At 42.2% G+C, this 26372-nt stretch overlaps 1 protein-coding gene across 6 annotated transcripts in view; it reads right to left on the bottom strand.

Moving 5' to 3' along the window:
* LOC112249597 (myosin-binding protein C, cardiac-type-like) overlaps window positions 1-25980 on the bottom strand; it is a 40399-nt gene extending 14419 nt beyond the window's left edge. The window contains exons 1-23 of one of the 6 annotated variants that reach the window (XM_042321119.1): window positions 25832-25980; window positions 20857-21189; window positions 18888-19061; window positions 18508-18585; window positions 18180-18328; window positions 17849-17966; window positions 17616-17664; window positions 14061-14120; window positions 13890-13892; window positions 12764-12793; window positions 12314-12483; window positions 11749-11881; window positions 11524-11526; window positions 11048-11172; window positions 10790-10895; window positions 9322-9488; window positions 5716-5881; window positions 5516-5622; window positions 5393-5422; window positions 5128-5267; window positions 3506-3665; window positions 2992-3096; window positions 2474-2662 (exon numbers count right to left, since the gene is read on the bottom strand). In XM_042321119.1, the coding sequence (XP_042177053.1) occupies window positions 2474-2662; window positions 2992-3096; window positions 3506-3665; window positions 5128-5267; window positions 5393-5422; window positions 5516-5622; window positions 5716-5881; window positions 9322-9488; window positions 10790-10895; window positions 11048-11172; window positions 11524-11526; window positions 11749-11881; window positions 12314-12483; window positions 12764-12793; window positions 13890-13892; window positions 14061-14120; window positions 17616-17664; window positions 17849-17966; window positions 18180-18328; window positions 18508-18585; window positions 18888-19061; window positions 20857-21189; window positions 25832-25856 (2620 nt within the window). In that variant the 5' untranslated portion in view covers window positions 25857-25980. The remainder of the gene's footprint in view (window positions 1-2473; window positions 2663-2991; window positions 3097-3505; window positions 3666-5127; window positions 5268-5392; window positions 5423-5515; window positions 5623-5715; window positions 5882-9321; window positions 9489-10789; window positions 10896-11047; window positions 11173-11523; window positions 11527-11748; window positions 11882-12313; window positions 12484-12763; window positions 12794-13889; window positions 13893-14060; window positions 14121-17615; window positions 17665-17848; window positions 17967-18179; window positions 18329-18507; window positions 18586-18887; window positions 19062-20856; window positions 21190-25831) is intronic. The other 5 variants (XM_042321122.1, XM_042321120.1, XM_042321121.1 and 2 more) reach the window with 5 other exon arrangements.
* Window positions 25981-26372: the final 392 nt, after the last annotated feature.

Here is a 26372-nt window from a genome sequence, read left to right as displayed (position 1 = left end):
CTTGTCGTACTCCTCCTGTTCCTTGTCTCCCACACGCCTCAATCTACTCTGCTGCTGCTCCTCTCTCTCGATCTGTTCTATCTCAGTGATAGCACTCGACAGCAGCAGTTCAGCTGGGTCAATGTCCTCCCAGAGCAGCCTCAACAGTAGCAGCTAGCCCCTGTGTTCTAAGCAGCTGGTCCCAGCTCCGCCGCACGCTTACATGCCATTATTTATAGAGGGGGATGCCACAGATAGTTTCCTAATCAGCTGTCTTACAAGAGATGGGTCCGTCCAGATACCTCGATGTTCACACTCACATCCCCGAGAAGGAGGAGAAAGTAGAGGGGGGCCCAAGGTAAAAGAATAAGAGACACAGCAAAGAGAGCCCCATAATTCCACTAGACACTGATTTCTGTCTTGAAGACACCTCCTCCAGTCTTATTTTAGACAGTGTCTTCCCAAACATGTTTTCCCTACAAGCACAAGTCAGCATGCCATGGGAACCAAATGTCAAGATGACCATGTGTTGTTGTTGAGTGGTTACAGGTGCCCGTTGTGATTGCATAGCAGACCTTACATGGCTTAGGGGATATGTAAACTTAACTCTCAGTAGCCAAACCCCCAAGACAATTCACTGTAGTGATAGACAGCACTGACATCAATCAAACACACTGCCACTGAAAATATGTATATGGGTAATCCAAATACTTTAGGATGGAAATAGTTTTGTACATTTCCAATTAAAATCATGTAAAAAAATACATACAATTTGATACATCAAATTGGGAATTTTGTGACATATTAGCGCAACTGTATTATTAAGGAAGTAATATCAACATTATATTCAGAGAATACAGGTATGTAGCTGCAGTCAGAACAATGGGGTTGTTTCTTCTGTTTTTATGCTCTGTTTATGTTCCGTGGTCAGCTCACATCACTAATCTCTGCCAGGACAAAAGTTGTGTTGATGTGACAGTGTGACAATACATGGACAATAATACGATTATTGTGATTTTTTAAATATTTTTTTTATTTTACCTTTATTTCACTAGGCAAGTCAGTTAAGAACAAATTCTTATTTTCAATGACGGCCTAGGAACAGTGGGTTAACTTCCTGTTCAGGGGCAGAACGACAGATTTGTACCTTGTCAGCTTGGGGATTGATCAGATGAATATAATAGTTTGATAAAAACATTTACATGCAATGCAAAAATAACGATTTTCCTAATAATCCTGTTTACATGGACACATCTGAAATCAGGCTACCTGATGGGACTTTGATTAATGCAGAAAATCACCAATCAAAGTAAACTTTCTACCACAGCAACCATGTTATTTTTGGGAAGCCTACTTGATTCTGAGTTCAGACATATACAGTTTGTATGTGAAAACTATTTCTTAGATGCATACTTTCAGTTTTTCCACAGACACAGCTCATTACTTCTCTGCATTATTCATCTAGTGTCACGCCCTGACCTTAGAGAGCCTTTTTATTTCTCTATTTGGTTAGGTCAGGGTGTGATTTGGGTGGGCATTCTATGTTTTCTATTTCTTTGTTTTTGGCCTGGTATGGATCACAATCAGAGGCAGCTGTCTATCTTTGTCTCTGATTGGGAAACATACTTAGGTAGCCTTTTTCCCACCTGTGTTTGTGGGTAATTTATTTTCTGTGAGTGTTTGTGTGCGCCACGGTTGCGTCACATTCGGTATCTGTTTACCTGTTTTTTTGTGAAGGTTTCACTTTATTAAAGATGTGGAATTACATGCACGCTGCTCCTTGGCTCATTTATGACAGGGAGATGGAAGACAGCGATGGTGACATCTAGATGTGCTAGCTCACACTGTTACAGTAGGTTACAGTATGTGAGGTGAATTGCTTCTCATAAGTAATGGATTAATTTAATTGATTTGGCATAATACATGATTGCATTGTAAAAATACATACTTTCAGACCACTGTGCCCTCTTGTGGTAACTTCCCTCGCACATAAGAGGAAAGCTTGTGCTGCTGGTGCTGTCACAAGTGCAGATCAAATGCACTGCTGGAACTCCGATTAAGCCGTTTACACATGTCCTAATAATGCAAAAGATTGCTTAGAAAACCTGGTGTTTTAATTGCTGCTCGTTTACTTCGATTTTGACCTTACGCCGATTAAGATAATCAGAGTAAGGTGTTTACGTGACTATTGCATAATCTGCCTATTGTCATAATCAGTTTAATATTGAATTATTGATGTGCATGTAAACATAATCATATGACTGGCGAGTGACTGACTGTCCAGTGTGACCACCCAAGGGAGAGCACATGCCTCTACGATGACCATCCACCGCCCAAAGTTTACACCAACAAGCAGACACATATCTGTTCGCATTTTGAATGACCTGATTGTACGAGGCGCTACATGGAACAAAATGTATTTCCCCATCCCTCAAACAGGGAAGTTCAATTTCATAGATGTATATAAAGGAAAATCACAAGGAGGGGAACTCACCCACTGGGATGAAAGGTTGTGAGGCAGCGCTGTGACATGACATGCCAATGGCGTTCACTGCATAGACACGCATCTCATATTCCACACCCTCTATCATCCTCTTGGCCTCATAGGTAGTATCCGTGTAGGGGTCAAAGTTCAGCCTCATCCACCTGTAGCTCTTCTTCTTCTTCCTCTCCAGCACATAGCCTGGGAAGAAAAAGTCAAACATTGTTACTGTATACATCACAGGAGGTTGGTGGCACCTTAATGGCTGCAGTGGAATGGTGTCAAATACATCAAACATATGGTTTCCATGTGTCTGATGCCATTCCATTCGTTCAGTTCCGTTCCAGCCATTATTAATGAGCCGTCATCCCAGGAGCCTCCACTGATAGACATGTGACTGTACCTATCAGTATACTACAATCAAACTACTCATATTTTCTCTGTACATGTTCGCTGTAAACAAGTGAGCATTGTGTATGCCTGAACATAAGATCTGATAAGACATTATGCACGCTACTGTATATCCTCACCAATGATCGGGTTGCCACCATCTGACTTAGGGGGGTCCCACTGGACAACGCAGGAGTCCTCTCCAACACTGAGGATCCTTGGGGCCGAGGGAGGGTCTGGCGCATCTGAGGAAAAGAAAAGGCCATAAAAAAACATGAATAAGATGACTTGGGACTATAAGGTTCTATCTGCAAAAGGATGATTCTGAGATAATTGGCTTTAAAGTTTCAAACCATCATTGGTTTGAATAGTGTCTGCAATTTTTATCTAGTATTCTTTTGAACTTAACAAAATGAATTGGGGTATTTAGAGTACTACATAGGCAGAGAACATTGAACAGAACAAGGCTATGACAATAACTACATTTGGACAAAAATGCAGATAGAACCTTTGTCCCAAGTTCCCAAAATATAGTGTAAAATACAGGATAAGCAAGGCACAACCTGATTAAACTAATTTCTCTCATCTCTTTGACTAATGACAGAATGAAAAATGTATCAACAAAAATCCTTGTGGGCAGTTGTTGTATCTTACCAACAACTTTGACGTTAATGTCAGCTTTGTCCTCCCCAGCAGGGTTCCGCACAATCACAGAGTAGAGGCCCTCGTCCTGTTTATCCGCTCCCTCAATAGTGAAGATACAGTGTCCCTTGGTGCTCTCCACGTGGAGCCTTCCATCTCCCTCTGTCATCACCTGACTCATCAGGACAGCAGATCATTAGTGGAGTCATTCTCATTCAGCTGAACTTAAGGGATCAATTCCAATTCGTAATGCAACCGTTTATATCATCTGATCTGGGGTGTATTCATTAGTGCACACCGTTGCAAACGAGAGTTTCTTAATGGACAAATTCAGGTAGGTCCTTCCTTGTTTCGGCTTGCTTGCTTCCGGTCTGTTGTAGTGAACACACCCTTGATGATACTGTTTATTGTCAAAGCCAAAAAAGGATGAAATACACTTTCCAAGACACATTGGCTGGAAAGGATTTACCTGGTCATGCTTTTTGGCATGAAAACCAACCACACTGGGAGGTTTACTCATAGACTCAGCTGAAATGTTCATGCAGAAGCAGCTATAATACTTACTGTTCTGCCATGGTGTCACCCCTTCAATGTCTTTCATTTCAGCAGAAGATTTTGAACATGCTCTTACCTGATCGTCATGAAGTATGAAACTGCATGCATTGTTTAATTAGCATTGAATGCTGTGGTAAGTTATCAGGCAACATGTTGCCACCCAGGCTTCTATTGGCACAGACAAAATAAAATCCTTGATGTTTTGAAATGAACAGTGTGTGAGAGCATGAGGAATAAAAAGTAACAGGGATGCCAGAAGAGAAAGGACAGCATGAGACTGACACAAATGCACAAACACATATACAGGGGAAAGAGATGCATTTTTTGGAACCCAGGTGCTATGGAGAGAAAGTAGTAATAGAGATTGAAAAGAGACATGCACAGGTCTCAGCGTTGGTGTTTAGGGCCACACTCACATCCCCATCCTTGATGCTCCATGTTTCTGCCGCCACCTCAGAGCCAGCCTACATGAGCAGAGCAAAGCAGTAAGGGTGCTGAAGAGGAGGCCAGAGGGTATTCCCCTCTTGTCTCCCCCTTCTCACCAACTAACCTCCCGTTCCCAGCAATCAACCAGTCACCTGAGGGCATTTAGGTCATGTGATCACCTGCAGACCTCCTACCTGTTGGGATGGGTGAGGAAGGGACCCTCTCACCATGAAAGTGGGACAATTAGCTAAGACATAAATTAAAACGTTTGACAATTGAGAACATGGGAAACCACATAGTTGAAAGTGGAAAACAAGCTAAACACCATAGTTGATATTGAAAAAAACAAGGAAAGAAACATGAATAATTAAGCTAGTCTACAGTACATGGTAGTGGAAGAGTTAATTGTATGAGTGAACATACAAAGTATCAGACAGCTTATGACTTACTAACGGGGCAGACAAAACAACATGGTTCAGTCTTCTCACAGCAAGCCTTACCTGAACATCTGTACAGTCATTGGAACTGAGGTAGTCTCCCCTAAACATCCACTGGCCAGAGGCCAGCGTTCACACAAGATTTGGTTCTGGCCTACCAAGATTGGAATAGAGGCTATGTGCTAGCCTGCGTGGCAGGAAAACCAGCAACTTTACCTTTTCTCCCTTTGTCCAGACCACAGTAGGCGCTGGGTCTCCAGTGATGGGCACGTCCAGTCGCAGCTTGTTCCCAGCCACCACCATTATGGTGGAGTCGGCCGTGTGACCCATGCAGTCCAGGTGGATCTTTGGAGGATCTTCAGGAATAAAGAATGATGGATATGCAACATATGTAAATGTATTCTTAATCCAGCAATCCAAGATGTATAATATTTTCAATTAAATAAGAGGCTACGAGGATGAAGAATAAACCATGGTATACCTTGTCGAGGGACATAATCGATCTTGACCTCTGAAAAGCAGACAAATACGCAATGAATTCATAAAATGAAAAGGATCATTATGAAATGCAGGGGCACATGACATGGTGTAATTGTAAAAGTACCCAGGAAGTTGAGTTTGGCTGAGAGGTTGAATGCGTATCCCTCTGGAACAAAGGTGTAGTCACCCTGGTCCTCAGGTTTGACATCATCGATAGTGAGTTTGTGGATCCTTCAGTGAGACATAATTTTCACAAATATTTGTCCAACTACTCAACAAACATTTTGACGCTACCCAGTACAACAGTATGGATACCATTCTCACCTGCCAATGTGTGTAATATTGGTCCTGGCATCGGCCTTCACTTCCACTCCGTTCTTGTACCAGATACCCTTCACAGTCTCATCTGAGACCTCACACTTAAACACAGCCTCATCCTTTGCCTTCACCGTGAGGTCAGCAATGTTTTGGTACACCTCCAGTTCCTTCTCTAAAGGGTCAGAAGTCAGAGGTCAGAGATGATTCACAATGTATGTAGTATATGAAGTATTTCAGAATATGGGGTGTGTTCATTATGATCCTAGGTTTTTCTGGGGGACTTTTACTAGGGGATCCTAAGTGACATGGATATACAGTATATATACAGTATATGACAACACCAGATGCATAGAGGATAGGGCATCTGATCCACACAGGAAACTAATACTTTTAGACATCAATGAAGGCTGCAAGCTCAAAGTCTATCAACATAAGAGAGAGTATGAGACAGTTAAGGGTAGTGGACAGGTAGTGTCCGCAATGATCAATGTAAACTACTCCACTCCTAGTGAAGGTTACGGCAGAATGAAGTTAGCTGACAGGAGCAATGAAAAGCTGCTACCTAGAGCATAATGGGATTGGCAGCTGGTAATTCTTGGCAATGGCTAAATTTTGATGGGGCCCAGATAAACTATAGTTGCGAGCTGGGCCAGATATCATCTTTAAATTCAACTACGAGCAACAACCGCTGAGCAACACACAATAAAATAATACACACAAGATACTTGTGTATTCAGGGGTTTGTGCTTAGTCCCCTCCTGTACTCCCTGTTCACCCACGACTGCGTGGCCATACACGACTCCAACACCATCATTAAGTTTGCCGATGACACAACAGTAGTAGGCCTGATCACCAACGACGAACCAGAGAGGAGGTCAGAGACCTGGCAGTGTGGTGGCAGGACAACAACCTCTCCCTCAACCAGAGCAAAACAAAGGAGCTGATTGTGAACTATAGGAAAGAAGGGCCAAGCACTCCCCCACTCACATCGACAGGGTTGTAGTGGAGCAGATCGAGAGCTTCAAGTTCCTTGGTGTCCACATCACTAAGAAACTATCATGGTCCAGATACACCAAGACAGTCTTGAAGAGAGCACGATAATGCCTAGGGGGCACGATAATGCCAGGAGACTGCAAAGATTTTGCATGGGTCCTCAGATCCTCAGAAAATTCTACAGCTGCACCATCGAGAGCATGGTTGCATCACCGTTTGGTATGGCAACTGCTCGGCATCTGACCGTAAGGCAATACAGAGGGTAGTGTGTACGGCCCAGCTTCCTGCCATCCAGGACCTCTATACCAGGCGGTGTCAGAGGAAGGCCCTAAAAATGGCAAAAAACTACAGCCACTCAAGTCACAGTTCATTCTGCTATCGCACGGCAACCGATACCCAAGCACTAAGTCTAGGACCAAAAGGCTCCTTAACAGCTTCTACCCTCAAGCCATAAGACTGCTCGACAGTTAATCAAATAGCCACCTGGACTATATACACTGACCCCCTTATTTTATTCTTTTTTTTTTTTTTGCACTGACTCTTGCACAGGTTCGATATATACTTAATAGACTCTAACCACACACCCGCACATACTACACTGACACTGCAATACACACACAGACACACACAGAAAACACACATTCATATTGACGCCACACACATATATACATTAATATTCCATCACACTCCTCACATACGCTGCTGCTACTCTCTGTTTATTATCTATGCGTAGTCACTTTACCCCAACCTACATGTACTGTATATATTACCTCAATTACACGACTAACCCGTACTCCTGCATATTTACTCAGTACCTGTACCCCTTGTATATAGCCTCATTATTGTTATGTTATTGTGTTACTATTTTTCCTTTAGTCCATTTAGCAGAAAATGTCTTACTTACTAAATATAAATAAAAAAACTCTGCATTGTTGGTTAAGGGCTCGTAAGTAAGCATTTCATGATAAGGTTGTATTTGTATTTGGCCTATGTGAAAAATAAAATGTCATTTGATTTTTATTTGGTTTGATAACTGTATATATACAAACATACATGTCTGTTTATATACAGTACCAGTCAAAAGTTTGGACACACCTACACATTCAAGGGTTTTTCTTTATTTTTACCATTTTCTACATTGTAGAATAATAGTGAAGAAATCAAAACTATGAAATAACACATATGGAATTATGTAGTAGCCAAAAAATACTATTTGACCAAGAAGGAGAGTGATGGAGTGCTGCATCAGAGGACCTGGCCTCCACAATCACCTGACCTCAACCCAATTGAGATGTTTTGGGATGAGTTGGACCACAAAGTGAAGGAAAAGCAGCCAACCAGAGCTCAGCATATGTGGGAACTCCTTCAAGACTGTTGGAAAATCATTCCAGGTGAAGCTGGTTGAGAGAATGCCAAGAGTGTGGTAAGGCAAAGGGTGGCTACTTTGAAGAATCTCAAATATAAAATATATTTCCATATGATTCCATATGTGTTATTTCATAGTTTTGATGTCTTCACTATTATTCTACAATTGTAAAAAATAAAGAAAAATCCATGAATAAGTAGGTGTGTCCAAACTTTTGACTGGTACTGTACATCTACATCCAAAATGTTCAAAAAAAATTCCAGGTCTAACTGAAAGACAGCAAAACCAATGTCTTCATACTGCAGCTCTTGACATCAATGACTGGGCACTTACGGTCATGTTAGGATTGTAAAACGGTGATAAACTGATGTTTAGTTATGAGATGGTGGAGAATGGGTGTTTTTAGACGTCATAATGACATGGCTAAGATTCTGTCACAGTTGAAAATGCTGAAGTGACATTGTTAATTGATGGTTGTTGTTCAATCAAAATTAATGTTATTTAATTTTTGTCCTACGTTCGTTTAGATTTTCTCCTACGTTCTTTTCCATTGAATGGTCATCATCCAACGTCTCTACCACATCGCCTGTGGTTTGATTCTCTATACTCGCTGGAATAGGACAACATTTTTAGTTTGCCATGTTCCCTGAATACCTTTTTGGAATACCCTATAAATATACACCTATTGGCACAAATTAGATATACAGAACAAATTAAACATGCAGTACAACGGGACAGGACAGAATAGAGAGAGAGAGAGAGAGAGAGAGAGAGAGAGAGAACAAACAAAGAGAGAAAGATAGAACACATACAGAGAGAGACAGACAAAGACACAGATAGACAATTGAGGGTCACCTGCGCCAGCCTGTACCCTTCAGATAAAATATATGGGCCATGTCTTCTAACTTTAGCTGGCATTTGGACAGACTTGTGTCTGTGCGGTAACCTTGACATAGTAACATGGTTGATGGCGTGGGCAGCCATGTTTCAAGGTTAGGCAGAACAGGGGCTTGCTTGGAGTGACAGGAACACAAGAGTAGGCTGTGTCTCGTTGAAGGGTGAGGAAGAAGATTCACAATGTTTTTTGTATCTTCAGCCCAGTACTCTAGTTCAAAGATTACTTTGTCTGTCTATAAACTGGACATGCTTTATGGACTGCAGGTGGTTGGACCCCAGGATACTAGCTATCATATTCAACATTGTTGAGCAGAGATGTATTTCATTCTGTTCTGTTGTCTGACGTGAGCACTTACCCGACACCATGAGTTCAGACATAGATTCACCGCCATTGGTTTTAACTGTGTAGTGGCCACAGTCCTCCTTAGTTGCCTCATTAATGATGAGGACGTGCTTGCGGCCATCTTTCTTGAAGCGGTACTTGAAGGACTCATCCCTTGTCAGCTCCACACCATCTTTTTCCCTGCATAGACGGAGCAGCACATGAGCACCAGCAGTATCAAATTCTCCATTATTGTCTGATTAATTTAATCTACATTTCTACAAAACAGTCAGAGGTGTCACTATAACAGCTTTGATTTGAGGTTATGTTAGACAGTATCTAGTGAATGTGATACAGAGTTGTCGATGTAACAAAGTCAGCCATTTTGCATTACAAATGTTCTCAACATGTCGCTTTTCTGAATGGTCATCACTTTACCACAACTATTTCATTTTCACCAATGAAGGCACTGTTACACAGGTATTAACAGTGGTATCATGGCAATCTGATACTGTATGTTTTCCCAAAGAAACGAACTGGCAGATAGATATTTATTTCTGTGCCCATGATTAGACCAAATTCCAGGAACATCACCCTGTTGTATTTTAGATGGGTGACCATAATTCACAATTACTTTCTTGTTCAGTTAAAGGACAGGGGAGGTGCTAACAGCTCTGTGTGACCTTTCATGTGGCTGATAATTTACTGCATGTTATGATATCCAGCCTAGCCCTGTGGCAGATATACTGTGACTGAGACACTGTGGCAGAGACACTGTGGCAGAGACACAGTGACTGAGACACCGTGGCTGAGACACCATGGCAGAGTCACTGTGGCAGAGACACCGTGGCTGAGACACCGTGGCAGAGTCACCGTGGCAGAGACACCGTGGCTGAGACACCGTGGCAGAGACACCGTGGCAGAGACACAGTGACTGAGACACCGTGGCTGAGACACCGTGGCAGAGTCACCGTGGCAGAGACACCGTGGCTGAGACACCGTGGCAGAGTCACTGTGGCAGGCAGGTCAGCATCTATCTTTCAATCAGGGAAGTCAGAGCCTCGGGGTGACTAACACGTTAATGCCATGAGAGACACAAATGCCATCAGCTGGACATGTGAGGAAATTGTACCATGCAGCGCAGACTCAGAAACTACATCTGTTTCAATCCTTACAACCAGAGTAATGTATCAAACCAAGATCTGATATGTGGATTACTTCTAACAAGGGAAACACAAAACATAGCTATTTCCTACTGTACCACTATGTCACCATATTAGTTATTACAGCCATCTATTGTCTGTCTCTCTGAGTTGTTGTGAAGTGACATAATGTGAACAGTATGCCAGACCATGCTTTTGATGTCCTGGGTCAGGGACTTGGCACTTTGTAAATCTTAAGACCCTGTCTGGTATGGCACCCATTGTTAACCTCCTCACACCTTCTATGGTATGGAAGTTATGGTGTTTGAGTTTGATTTGTGGGTTGAGGGAACGTCTTACCATTTGACAGTAGCCCCTTCTTCTGACACCTCACACTCTAACTCCACCCGCTCACCCTTCATGACCATCTGGTCCTCCAGATGACTTGTAATAGTGACAGGAGGCTCTGCAGACACACAGAGAAAGAAACAGTAAGAACCACCATTATACCACCAGGCACAAATATAATGTCAGTGTGAAATGCATTCAAACTGGTGTACAAATGAAACATTGATGTTGGACCGTTGATTGTCCACTTTCAGCTTGTCTCACAGGCACCTTTGACAAAGAGCTCTGTGGTGCACTTCTCATCTCCGACCACACAAGTGTATGTGGCATCATCTGACAGTGAGCAGTGGTTGATGGTGAGGTATCGCTTGTTGCCAACACTCTCAAATATGTACCTGATAGATGGACAAGAACCTTCATTATCCACTCAATTATTCACTCAATTGTCCCTTCTTTTTGACAGACATAGACAACATTCAAACCGCAATAGCCTTCTGTGTAACACTGTATTCTTGTTGATGATACATTGTATAGATAGCTGGTAAATTAGTTGATAGCATAACAGTTTTACATCAGTCATCATCATGTTTTCAGATTAGACAGCAGTGTGGAGACCCCAAAAAGCTTCCATATTTACAATGGTTGACAAAGTCGTATTCCTGTGTAACTTATTTCAGCTCTTTGGTACTGTTGGTACCTAGCAAAACAATTTCAGATGTGCTGCTTGAAATGATGAAAGCACTTACTTGCTGTTCATGAAAGGGCAGCAAGATCAGCACAGTCCATCCATGTGTTGTGGGGGGAAGGAAGAGAAACGTTAGCATGACATATACAGCAATCTGAGAGATAGCTAATTGTATTGTTGAGTTGCTGAATAAGCATGTGTTGTACACTCATTTGTAAGAGATGATACATCAGTAATTCATTCAATTTGATTGCAAGCTCAGAAAACCCTCTCCGCTGATGGCTACCTTCCAGTTGATTGAATCTCTTGCCCATTCTTCAGCCATTTTACATCTACGTCTTCATTGGCCACATCAATGCATAGTTTCATTTTATGCCCTTTTTCTACCTGGTAGGCAGGGTCCAGCTTCTTTAGGAAAACTGGAGTTTGGAGACACAGACACATGGAGAGAAATTACTTTTCCTATAGTTAACAATACTTATCTGCAGAGCACAGGAGGTTGGTGGCGATTTAATTGGGGAGGACGGGCTTGTGGTAATGGCTGGAGCGGAGTAAGTGGAATGGTATCAACTACATCAAACACATAGCTTCCATGCTTGATGCCATTCAATTCACTCCGTTCTGGCCATTATTATAAGCCGTCCTCCCCTCAGCAACCTCCTGTGCTGCAGAGGTAACATTTAGCTGTAAATACAGATACAGTAGCTAGCTTCTACAATGGAGGCTTCCATGGAGGGATGAGTACCTAAATGGGTATTTGCGGTGTCCATTTTAGGTCGGGTTCAGTCTGAGGATGCATAATGTATTAGCTGAAGGATATGTGTTGGTTTCACAAAGATAGAGATACCAACCTTCACTCTTCTTTTCCTCCTTCTTCATCTTCTTCAGCCTCTTCAACATCCCACGCAGGTCTGTTATGCCATACTGGAAGGCAATCTTCTCATACTCACTGGCTGGAGCCTTCTGGAGGATTTCCCATACATCCTCATCAGGCTCATTTTTCACCTGGGACTTAGAGGCACTGGCACAGAAAGACGGCACAAGGGGACAAGGTAAGCCACTGTCTGAAGCCATCACTTAGCATTATCATTAGGCTACATTACTGACCATGCACAGTAACAGTTAGGTCTACTCATGCTCAATAGGCCTACTTATACATTATCTTCATTATACATTTTCTTCAATTTTCCATTACAATTTTATAAGTCAAATTTGCATTCAGGTTTCACTCAAAAACTCCTTGCAGTCTTCACATAACAATCAGATAGCATGTTATTACATCGACAACAATTGTTTCTTACCGATGACCTGGTGAACCTTTAAAACAACTGCTGCGCTCATTCCGAAGCAGAACCCAAGCGACATGCATGACAAGACAAACCAAACAGATTAATACACACATTAAATATACATTGCAGTACCCAAAATCGAATTATAGCACCCTAGAACCCACCCATGAAGACCGCAAACAAGCGCAATAACTACAACAAATATAATTTCTGCTGCAATGGTCTGCAGACATGCAGAAAAGTGACATAGCTATTGTAAAATTTTGAAAATAAATTAAGATTCATCTGAATTATATAGAACTTCAAATCAAAATAATTTTTACTGCATTATGAATTTTGAAAACAACATTCACATTTTCAACAAACAAGAGATCCTAAAACAATGTGTTTGCCAGTATAGGTCAATTCATGACATCAAGGTAAATGCCAGGGCATGAAATCCACTAGACTAGGAGATGTGTTTGACATTAAGAGATTGAGTGAGACGGAACAATGTCTGTGTGTGATGGGGGCGGAAATAAACCATTGCTTTTAAAACAGGTGGAGTCGTGACTGGATATGGAAGGAGAGTCAGTGATGACTCATTGTGATGATGCAGTGACACTCATAGGGAAGAAACAGGTGCAGACCACAAAGTGTTGTAAAAGCTTCTAGTGCATTCAGATGTGTGCTAAATCTCCTGCACTCGCAGAAAAAAATGTGCTATCAAGAACCTAAAAGGGTCCTTTGGCTGTCCCCGTAAGAGAACCCTTGTAAGAACCCTTTTGGGTTCCATGTATAACCCTTTCCACAGAGGGTTCTACATGGAATCCAAAAGGGTTTTACCTGGACCCAAAAAGGGTTCTCCTATGGGGACAGCCAAAGAACCGTTTTGGAACCTTTTTTTTCTAACAGTGTACTGCTCTATGTGTTCTAGCTTGTTTGGTAGAAGTGACAGTCTTCTGCAGGGCATGAGGGGTGTGAGTGTGCTAGGCAGAAGTAGTCTGGGACCAAGGAGGACTCAAGATTAGCAGAATGACTCAAGATGCATTGTGAGTAGGCAGCAAGACTGACCTGAATTCAGGTTAGTGATAAAGTAGCTGGGAAATCATGTCCATTAATTCAATCTGTTGGGTAAACTCTAGTAGTAGTCACTTACTCTCTGTATAGTGAAATCCAGTGAAGAAACGGAGAGGGGGAGGGTGGGTGTGACAAAGAGAGATGGACACAATAAGATAACATGCCCAAGAGAAACAAGCTTACTGATTTGGAAAATAATGATGTTACTCAACTTTTTGTTCTGAAATAATCAGAGATAATTCACACTCACCTTTTCTTCAACAAGGCACTGAAGTCCAACTCTCCTGCTTCCTCGCTTCCATCCATACTCCTGTAGAAATATCAGCACCAATATCACAATGTCAGTACCCTATCAAAGCAATGTATTCTTACAGTGTAGTTATCATCATCACCATAAGAGATGAGCAGCACCCTTGAAAACAACAATAAACATGTCGTCCCTCACGAATGATGTTCACTTCATTACTATAGCTCCTGCCTTGGACGAATCAGTGTAATTTTGTAAGTGCCGGATCTCTGTGGCAAGATGTATCATTCACCCACGTTTTTTAAATTTTTTAAATCAGTTCAGTACTGTCTGAGATATCGCGTGTGACTAACGTATGAAGGAACGGACAGAGACAAATCCACAGTCCTCTCTCCGATTTCATAAAGGGGGACAATTATAGACAGTAGCAGAAAGGGTCTTGACATATTTTAAGGGGTAAGAAACAAAGAGAACTTTGGGACGCACTGTAAATATAGTATAATATAGATGGATAGAGACAGACAGGCTGTCTTTTCTGGCATCCTTACCCTGTCCTAGCGTAACCATGAGAAGCAACAATCTTCCAAACAAAAAACAAACCACTCAAAGTGAATGCCAGCACCTGGTCAAAATCCCCATGGAATCTGTATTCCACACTGATCAATGTGATGAGGGATCTCAGGGAGAGGACAGCCGTTTTAAATGCGGCTGGAAGTGTTCATCTCCTCCCTCTGATCTCTGAAGCGATCAGGATTAAACGAGGGCCTGGTGGTTTATGTGGTAGAATTACAACACACGGCGGTGACTTCCTCCAGTGATATCTCTCATCCGACAGCCCTGGAGAACCAGTGCCACAGAAAAGCCTGTGTGTCTTAACACATCCTGGCACTTTCAATGCCATCAAACCAGGGGCAAGACCAAAACTCACTACGTCGGCTCACTGTTTGTGCAGCTGGCTCCGCTGTTTTGATAAAGACCCCGTGGTAGATCAGCGAGAGAGTTTGAGTGACATATAAAGTTGGTGTGCTGTTAAGCTGCTTGTTAACCCAGCCTATTGTACTCTCTCACCTCCAGACCAGAAGCTGGTTCTGTCAAAGTTGACACAATGACAGTGTTCAATCTGTCAAGCTAAAGGATGACCCAGTGGATTTAACATCTAAGGTGGTCTCTGAGTTAGGTCAAACCCTGTCTCTTTCACACCAAGGCTGTCTTCTCAAATTCCAGCGAGGAAGTTACATATTCCCAGAAACTGGCTCTGTTTGGCCAAAAAGGAAAGCAGAGAAAAAGATGGACTGAAAACCTTTCCCTGAAGTCTTTTTTGGTAATCAGAGGCCCCAGTGTTTGGATATGAACCACCAATGTTGCAGCAAACACCCCTCCGCCACTACCTTCCTGATGGTACACTTCTCTTCCTAGCAGCTCCACTCCTGACAGGTTGGCATTGCCAGATAGTTATTTCTCTCACATATCCAAAGGACTGTATAGATACTATTACACCCTATTTACTTATTGTGTATTGGCACATAATGTATACAAAAAAAGAGAAGCATTTAAATAACTGTCCAACAATATGCACAGACTGCTAGTTTGGGGCTGTCGAAAAATGCTTTTGTTAATACCATTGTACAAAGTTAATTTGTGTTGTTTTGTTGATACAGCTTGCTAAATAACAACTTGATATACAGTGCCTTGCGAAAGTATTCGGCCCCCTTGAACTTTGCGACCTTTTGCCACATTTCAGGCTTCAAACATAAAGATATAAAACTGTATTTTTTTGTGAAGAATTAACAACAAGTGGGACACAATCATGAAGTGGAACGACATTTATTGGATATTTCAAACTTTTTTAACAAATCAAAAACTGAAAAATTGGGCGTGCAAAATTATTCAGCCCCTTTACTTTCAGTGCAGCAAACTCTCTCCAGAAGTTCAGTGAGGATCTCTGAATGATCCAATGTTGACCTAAATGACTAATGATGATAAATACAATCCACCTGTGTGTAATCAAGTCTCCGTATAAATGCACCTGCACTGTGATAGTCTCTGAGGTCCGTTAAAAGTGCAGAGAGCATCATGAAGAACAAGCAACACACCAGGCAGGTCCGAGATACTGTTGTGAAGAAGTTTAAAGCCGGATTTGGATACAAAAAGATTTCCCAAGCTTTAACCATCCCAAGGAGCACTGTGCAAGCGATAATATTGAAATGGAAGGAGTATCAGACCACTGCAAATCTACCAAGACCTGGCCGTCCCTCTAAACTTTCAGCTCATACAAGGAGAAGACTGATCAGAGATGCAGCCAAGAGGCCCATGATCACTCTGGATGAACTGCAGAGATCTACAGCTGAGGTGGGAGACTCTGTCCATAGGACAACAATCAGTCGTATATTGCACAAATCTGGCCTTTATGGAAGAGTGGCAAGAAGAAAGCCATTTCTTAAAGATATCCATAAAAAGTGTTGTTTAAAGTTTGCCACAAGCCACCTGGGAGACACACCAAACATGTGGAAGAAGGTGCTCTGGTCAGATGAAACCAAAATTGAACTTTTTGGCAACAATGCAAAATGTTATGTTTGGCGTAAAAGCAACACAGCTCATCACCCTGAACACCCCATCCCCACTGTCAAACATGGTGGTGGCAGCATCATGGTTTGGGCCTGCTTTTCTTCAGCAGGGACAGGGAAGATGGTTAGAATTGATGGGAAGATGGATGGAGCCAAATACAGGACCATTCTGGAAGAAAACCTGATGGAGTCTGCAAAAGACCTGAGACTGGGACGGAGATTTGTCTTCCAACAAGACAATGATCCAAAACAGAAAGCATAATCTACAATGGAATGGTTCAAAAATAAACATATCCAGGTGTTAGAATGGCCAAGTCAAAGTCCAGACCTGAATCCAATCGAGAATCTGTGGAAAGAACTGAAAACGGCTGTTCACAAATGCTCTCCATCCAACCTCACTGAGCTCGAGCTGTTTTGCAAGGAAGAATGGGAAAAAATGTCAGTCTCTCGATGTGCAAAACTGATAGAGACATACCCCAAGCGACTTACAGCTGTAATCGCAGCAAAAGGTGGCGCTACAAAGTATTAACTTAAGGGGGCTGAATAATTTTGCACGCCCAATTTTTCTGTTTTTGATTTGTTAAAAAAGTTTGAAATATCCAATAAATGTCGTTCCACTTCATGATTGTGTCCCACTTGTTGTTGATTCTTCACAAAAAAATACAGTTTTATATCTTTATGTTTGAAGCCTGAAATGTGGCAAAAGGTCGCAAAGTTCAAGGGGGCCGAATACTTTCGCAAGGCACTGTACCTTTAACTTTTGCACACGCACACACACACACACACACACACCAGTAGAGGCTGCTGAGGGGAGGATGGCTCATAATAATGGCTGGATCAGAGAGAATGGAATGGCATCAAACCATGTATTTGATACCATTCCATTTATTCCACTCCAGCCATTACCTTGAGCCCATTCTCCCCAATTAAGGTGCCACCAACCTCCTGTGACACACACACACATACACAGAAAGAAAGAAATGTTTGAGCTTACGTGCGCCTGAAAGCTGCCCTGATGTCAAACCCTTCCACAGCCCGGGCCTCTGAAACATGATAGAATAATCAGTTATCTCTTCTCTATCATTGATTTTATACCACAGGTACTATAAAAAATAACTGATATTTACTGTATGATTTAGCAAGGAAAGGCACTAAGGAGAAAATAAGAACAATTGTCATTTCTGTTAATCTGCCCCTAGTGATTGTACTGTGTGTGAGGGCACCCACCATGCACAGTTAGGTCAAAGTTGCAGCTGTCAAACTTGTCCCGGGATGACACCTCACACCTGTAAGCTCCAGCGAAACTGGGCTTGGCTGCAATGATCTGCATCTCAAAGGTGTAGACCTGAAATCAAAGGCCAAATAATTCCTGGTAATAATAATGTCAACCAAAACCATAAAACCTCTGAAGTCTTTTGCAAGGTGATCTCTAGGACTTTCCTGAACAACTTTTAACAGCTCATTGCAGTGTCCAACCTGTTCTTGTATCATGATGTTCGGAACTGTACATTGGTGACAACAGTATGTAACATGCTCATGTATGGGACAAAAGTCTAACCTTAGAGTTACGATCATAAAGCTCCTTGAGCTGCAGGTTCTTTCCAGACTTGCTAGCCAGGTCCATCCACTTCCCCTTAAACCACTTGATGGTGGGCTTCTTCAGCAGTGAAGCAGCATTCACTTTAGCCACAAAGTTGATGTTCTCACCTGGACACAACAGTAGGGAAACATGCCTTGACATGCCCATAACATCTTTATGAATGGCTTGCATGAATGGCTATGATCTCTGGGGTACTGTTCCCTAATGTTACCATGTCTGGTGTCTAACTAAGTCGCTCTGGAGGAGAGTGTCTGCTAAATTACTAAAATGTAATGGTGTCACTCACCCACAGTGACCTCCCCACTCTGGGGTTTCTCTGTAAACAGGCCAGTGAGGTCTGTCTTCATGTCAGGGGCTTGACTTTCTGGGAAAGGAACAGGAAATGTTAAGCAGGACAGAGCTAGGGAGAAACTGGGAGCGAGTAAACTACCGAGGATTGTTAAACCATCTGTTTTTTGTGTTTTTTTTCTTTACAGAAGCTCTGTGGAAGGTTGTGAGGCTGATACAAAGCTAAATTGTGATACTGGCAAGCTCAGTGCACAAGTTTTTCAGTGAGGCATATTACGATGTATCCATTTCCATGCATTGTGACCCTACAACATCACCACAAGCGTGTATCCAGTAGCTCAAAGGATCGGTGGAACAATCTGTAAACATTGGTCTAACCATCAAATCCTGGAGTGTCATGTGCCTGTATATTGGCACCTGGCTGAGGTGCTGCTGGTGTAGTGTCCGCTGCTGCAGGTGTCTCTGCTGGGCTTGGGGCCTCCGCTGGAGCTACAGTGCATGTAGCAGCTGGATCTGAAGCTGCTGGGTCCCCTGCTCCACCCTGGGCTTCCTCTGTTAACAAAGAGTTAACAATGGGAGACTCATAGAACTGAATGTTTCTCTAGTTAGTAGACTAAGTGTACCTTCGGCTGTAGGCCATATACACTGAGTCTACGAAACGTTAGGAACACTTTCCTAATATTGAGTTGCACACCCCCCAAGGCCCATGTTGACTCCAATGCTTCCCACAGTTGTGACAAGTTGGCTGAATGTTGGTGGTGGACCAAAGAAAAACTCAGATAATACTTTAATTCCCTTTTGACCCACATTTTAATTGCATAGTCAATCCGGGGAAATCCACAATATCAAAAGTGTCACACAAGCAGGAAGATGGCATGCTTTGGGGGAGCGGAGGGGGGCTTTCTTGCAGGAGCTAATGAGATGATCGAGGAGGGGCATCATGCAGAAACCAATGGGATGCTCAAGGGGTTACATTTTGTGGTGAAACTTAGACTATGCGCATGCTCTCTCTTAACTCATAAAATGTCTTAGCATTTGAGAGTGCTTTGTTTCCATAGGCCTATCTTCCCTCTCATTAGCTGGAATGGTCCCACCTGATCTCACCTCTTCCTACCTGCCTGCCTGCCTTCCATCTTTAAAGGACGTGTATTTCCATTGTTGGAGCGGTCAATAGACTATCTTGTCAATATAATAGACAATCTTTTGCTAGATGGCTCTGAGTGGGCCTATCTGTAATGTATTCGTGCGCGGGCACTTTCTAATAGTTGTAGGTGGCCTTCCCGTGAGGACGCCAGTATTATGAATGACTCGACTGTGAATTGTGAATTAAATAAGTTCTGATGATTATTATGTCTGCTTTAGACTACAATTCCACATTGAAGGGTAATGAAGGATTTTGGAATGAATATGCATTTTACATGACCAGTTATTGTTAACTGCCATTTTGACAGAGGTACGTCCCAGGGGGGAGCTATAAAAATATAATCGCCTGTTTGGGTTATTGTTAGGAGGCTGATGTGAGCCTGTTATACCCCAACCTGAGTCTGGAGTAGACAGATTTGCCTGCCTCAAGGCTTTTTCCTTTTCATTAGAAGTGTTATGAGAAGTTTGGAAATGTCTATTTTTGATTACTTTGTCAATATTGTCAATTGAATGTCTGGATGACCATTGACATGAATAAAAACACAACTTCTGCACCTGAACCTGCCCCTTGCAACATTTCTGCCCTTACCACTGCTACAAGGTCCCTATTTTACACATTTGTCTACGCTTATCTTGCAAATATTTCCATTTATCAACTTGGAACGGATCAGGTTTCCATGTGCACTGTGTTATCTCCTGTCAGATGCCTCTTGTGACTGTCTATCCTGAGCACTTGCTGCTGTGGTTACTCATGAGGAAACAATCTGTTTGTGCCAGGCCAGGGTGAAGGTCATCAGGGAGGGTTTGATGTGAATCACAGCAGCCCTGGACAGGCTGGAGCTGCTCCAAATCTGAGCTCTCCACAGCCACTGTCTCTCTCTGACCCCAGACATGTTTCCATCTTATCAAACCACACACAGTTCCTACTGCCAGGCTGAAAGGGTACATGTTGCTGTGTGATCAACTATGTAGGTAATGTTACAGTACACACTGTGCTCTGTGCTTGATGAAATGAAACATACTGAATGATTGTCTAAAACAGACTGTGATTGAGGTGATAACAACCAGCAGTGCAACAAACAGTGCTCAGTGATCAACAAACATGTTTATGGTGTCTGGTGGCCTCTGTGCTCGGTGCTCCTCACACTGGGCTCATAGGTGAGTATGGCTCTGGACACAGGTCTACAGCCTCATAGACTCCCACCTTTCTTTTCCTTCACTTCCTCCTTCACTTTCTCCTTCAATTCCAATTTGACTTCCTCCATGACTTCTTTCTCCTTCACCTTTAGGTCAAACTTGACTTTTGACCCTCCGGCAATCACTGCATAGGCAGTGCCGTCCTCCTTGGTGACTGCTTGGATGGTAAGTGAGTGCTTGTTTCCATCTGCCTTGATCACATACTTGTCGTCAGAGACAAGGTCCTTTGTGTTGCACTGCCATCTCACCTTCGCATCAGGCTTCTCTGTCTCTGTCTCAAAAACTACTGTTGCCCCTTCCTCTGCCACCTGAGTCTTTGGTTTCTTGGCAAATGCTGAGACTGGAGAGGGAAGGATGGGTTAGAATGAAATTATTCCCTTTAAGATGCCCAGTTTGTCATGGATTTTTGCAGTAAATTGTGATGTAAAACCTTTGAGGTGCACTATGATGATACACTATAGTAGTTCTATTATCAAAATGTTAGCACTTCAGAAAAATTACAAATAAGGTTATACAGTGAATTCCGAAGGTATTCAGACCCCTTTCCTTTTCCCACATTTTGTTACGTTACAGCCGTATTCTAAAATGGATTCAAGAAATTGTTTCCCTCATTAATCTACACACAATACCCAATAATGACAAAGCAAAAACAGGTTTTTCGAAATGTTTGCAAATTTATAAAAAATAAATAACTGGAATACCTTATTTACGTAAGGATTCAGACCCTTTGCTATGAGACATGAAATTGAGCTCAGGTGCATCTTGTTTCCATTGATCATCCTTGAGATGTTTCTACAATGTGATTGGAGTCCACCTGTGGCAAATTTAACTGATTGGACATTGTTTGGAAAGGCACACACCTGTCTATATAAGGTCCCACAGTTGACCGCACATGTCAGAGCAAAAACCAAGCCATGAGGTCGAAGGAATTGTCTGTAGAGCTCCGAGACAGGATTGTGTCAAGGCACAGATCTGGGGTAGGGTACCAAAGCATTTCTGCAGCATTAAAGGTCCCCAAGAACACAGTGGCCTCTATCATTCTTAAATGGAAGAAGTTTGGAACCCCCAAGACTCTTCTTAGAGCTGGCCGCCTGTCCAAACTGAGCAATTGGGGGAGAAGGGCCTTGGTCAGGGAGGTGGCCAAGAACCTGATGTTCACTCTGACAGAGCTCCAGAGTTCCTCTGTGGAGATGGAAGAACATTCCAGAAGGACAACCATCTCTGCAGCAATCCACTAATCAGGCCTTTATATTCGAGTGGCCAGATGGAAGGTAATTCCTCAGTAAAAGGCACATGACAACCCGTTTGGAGTTTGCCAAAAGGCACCTAAAGGACTCTTAGACCATGAGAAACAAGATTATCTGGTCTGATGAAACCAATATTGAACTCTTTGGCCTGAATGCCAATGATCACTTCTGAAAGAAACCTGGCACCATCCCTACGGTGAAGCATGGGGGTGGCAGCATCATGCTGTGGGGATGTTTTTCAGCAGCAGCGACTAGGAGACTACTCAGGGTCGAGTGACAGATGAATGGAGTAAAGTACAGAGAGATCTTTGATGAAAACCTGGTCCAGAGCACTCAGGACCTCCGACTGGGGCAAAGATTAACCCTCTAACAGGAAAACAACCCTAAGCACACAGCCAAGAAAATGTAGGAGTGGCCCAGCCAGAGCTCAGACTTGAACCCGATCGAACATGTCTGGAGAGACCTGAAAATAGCTGTGCAGTGACGTTCCCCATCCAATCTGACAGAGCTTGAGAGGATCTGCAGAGAAGAATGGAAGTAACTCCCCAAATACAAGCTTGTAGCATCATACCCAAGAAGACTCAAGGCTGTAATCACTGCCACGGTGCTTCAACAAAATACTGAGTAAAGGATCTGAACACTTATGAAAATGTGATATTTCCGGTTTAAAATGTATATAAATTTGCAAAAAATTCTAAATACCTGTTTTTGCATTGCATTGTGTGTAGATTGCTGAGGGGCAAAAAAAAATGTTTTAATCAATTTTACAATAAGGCTGTAATGTAACAACGTGGGAAAAGTCAAGGGGTCTGAATACTTTCCGGAGGCACTGTATATACAGTAACCTTAATTGTACCCCTATTTTAAATTCAGTTGAATTAATCAATTGAAATTGATAAATGCTGAAAAGGCTTATCTTATCATTGCAATCATCTGCATTGCAGTGAGTTGATATCAGAGCTCTCCAATGTGTTGTTAATGAGAGGTTTTTATTGTCTAATACATTTCTCCTCTCTGTGAGTCGTATCAGGTGTTTTATTACCCTCTAACCAGGGAATGGTTTCCAATCAGCTCATTACATCACAAATTAAATGACCTCCACATGGAGCAAGACGACCCTATGGGTTTAAATATAGAATGCATTTGTGCCCCACTAATAAATGCACTCAGCAGGCAACCCCAGTGACAGGGGCACAGGTAGCACAGTAGAGGGATTAGTGAGACACTATTTTAGTTGCGCAGGGAGCATAGAAAGAATGTTACGCCTGTTCTGGGCTTCCAAGTGTGCTCCCTTTTCAGGCTATGATGAATGGTATCTCCTCCTTAACCTCAACTGTGTATTTATTGGGCCTATTTATATTACATTTCACTCAAATTCCTCCATATAAAGTAAAGTAAATGAGAAAAAATATATAATATGAGGGTTGAAACATATTTTGAACTAACAATCGTTATTGTAAAAAGAAAAGTAAAAAATAACAAGCAAGCAAAGCAGTTAGCTAGCATTAGGACCAGGAAGTGTTTACCCAATTAACTTATATAGTTCACCTGTATCTTCTAGTTCTTGTTTTATTTCAGTCCAAATAGTTCACCACAAACAATTTCTTCATCAGTTGGGGAATTCAAAACCCCTTTTCAGATGCAGTGCAAAGCGTCTTTGTATCAGTAGAGAGACTCATTCTACATTTAAAAGACACTTCAACAAAAAACAGATTTACAGAATAATTATCTGTTGATAACAGGGTCTTGATGTTAATGCTGAATTACTCAAACAGCCCATGACTGTTGTACTTTGGGAGATCTTGAACGCTAGATGTCTTAGCAGACATATTGTATCTGAGTAACTGATACTGGGAGGAGGCTGCATTGTCATCTGATCTGTTGAGTTGCTCTTTCCACAGTGAATGGCAATGTTTTCCATCTGACCCAAAAAACTGGAAAGTAATTTGTCTGGTTAGAATCCTGTGAGGCATTTCTGGATCATCTGCACATGATGAGTGATGTTTACACATGAACTCAGTGATGCATGAAATGATGCACTCTGAATTTAGAACTTAGGCTTACATACACTCCCCTACGTATTTATTTGGACAGTGAAGCTAAAACTTTGAGATCAAATGTTTTATATGAGGCGATAGTACAGAATGTCACCTTTTATTTGTGGGTATTTTCATACATATCTGTTTTACCGTTTAGAAATCAATGCACTTTATGTATCTAGTTCCCCCATTTGAAGGTGTCATAAGTATTTGAACAAATTCACTTACAATGTATAACATTTTGTCAAAAGTTTCATATTTGTTCCCATATTCATAGCACGCAATGACTACATCAAGCTTGTGACTGTATGAACTTATTGGATGCATTTGCAGTTGGTTTTGGTTATGTTGTGCCCAATAGCAATGAATGATAAATAATATATTGTTTCATTTTGGAGTCACTTTTATTGTAAATAAGAATCAAATATGTTTCTACATTAATGTGGATGCTACCATGTTTATAGAGAATCATGAATGAATCGTGAATAATGATGAGTGAGAAAGTTACAGATTCACAAAGGTCATGACCCAAAAACATGCTAACGTATCACCATTTTTTTTTTTTTTGGGGGGGGTATGATATTTATTCCTCTGTAACTTTCTCACTCATCAATAGTCATGATTAATTCATTATTATTTGTAATCAAGTGAATTGGTCAAAATATGACACCTTCAAATGGGTGGACTAGATACATAAAGTGCTATCATTTCTAAACGGTGAAACAGATCATACCTGGGAGACTAGTCAGGATCGAGGTAAAGATGAATGGAGCAAAGTACAGCGAGATCCTTGATGAAAATCTGCTCCAGAGCACTCACAACCTCCGACTGGGGCAAAGGTTAACCTTCTAACAGGAAAACAACCCTAAGTACACAGCCAAGAAAACGCAGGAATGGCTTCAAGAAAAGTGTCTGAATGTCCTTGAGTGGCCCAGCCAGTGCCCGGTCTTGAATCCAATCTAACATCTCTGGAGAGACCTGAAAATTTCTGTGCAGTGACTCTCCCCATTCAACCTGACAGGGCTTGAGAGGATCTGCAGAGAAGAATGGGAGAAACTCCCGAAATACAGGTGTGCGAAGCTTGTAACGTCATACCCAAGAAGACTGGAGGCTGTAATCGCTGACAAATGTGCTTCAACAAAGTACTGAGTAAAGGGTCTGAACACTTACGTAAATGTGATATTTTTTGATACATCTAAAATTCTTTCTAAAAACCTGTTTTTGCTTTGTAATTATGGGGTATTGTGTGAAGATTGATGGGGGGGGGACAATTTAATCCATTTTAGAATACGACTGTAACATAACAAAATGGGAAAAAGTCAAGGGGTCTGAATACTTTCCGAATGCACTGTACACTCCCTTTACAGTTTCAATGGATCAAATAGACAGAAAAACTGCACAGAAGAAATGCATAGCTAATATGAAGCTGAAGAGGCAGGCATTGGCAAAGTTCCCCCTTGTAACAGCAATAACTTTCAAACATAACCTCTCTGAAATGCAACTGTGAAGACAAGAAACTATGACATGAGATGATCAGTGATCAAAAGTCCCACCAGTCCCACAGGTTGGGAGGGATTTGTTATTACAGAGGGAAAAGAGAGAGGAGGTAAAAAAATCCTGCGACATCTTTAGATAGCAGCTGGAGATACAGTGATGCTGAAGTAAAATGAGATGGAATCTGATCGGGTACGCTTACCTGTTTTTTTGACCGGCTCTGGCATCCTGATTGAAAGTGTCTTCCAGAAAGTAACCAACAATAAATAACAGGCTCCTTCCTAGCTCACCACTTGCGTTTAATAGTGGGGCTCCTGAGCAACCCCCCTTCACAACAGCACTAACCCAACCTCTTTTGTCATGATGTCTAGACCCAATCCCCTTTCTGTCCGGCAATGAGATAATAGACATGCACCTCATCCCTCCCTATCCCCCCACCCCACATTAACACAACGCCCAGACCCCTCTGACCTCCTGCAGACCATATTTCAACCATCTCTTCTCCCAACACCTGAGCTGCATGACAGGCAAAGCGAGGGAGGGAGGGAATGGGAGGTGGGGGGTTAAATTTAGAACCTGAGTCCAGCGAGGTCTCCTGCTCTTTCTAGATTTGTGCCGCTGCCTGGCCTTGTAAAAAGTAGTAGCCGCTTCAGAAAACAGCAGACAGGAGACTAGAGCAATCCTTTTATCTGTTGGCAGGAATGTGAGTGTTTTTCCCCTGGTGAACGAGGACTTCCAGGACT

Source organism: Oncorhynchus tshawytscha, linkage group LG04, assembly GCF_018296145.1.
Source record: "Oncorhynchus tshawytscha isolate Ot180627B linkage group LG04, Otsh_v2.0, whole genome shotgun sequence".
NCBI classification, from domain to species: Eukaryota; Metazoa; Chordata; class Actinopteri; order Salmoniformes; family Salmonidae; genus Oncorhynchus; species Oncorhynchus tshawytscha.
The sequence above is the reverse complement of the archived record's forward strand: the minus strand, read 5'-3'. Positions and strand labels throughout refer to the sequence as shown.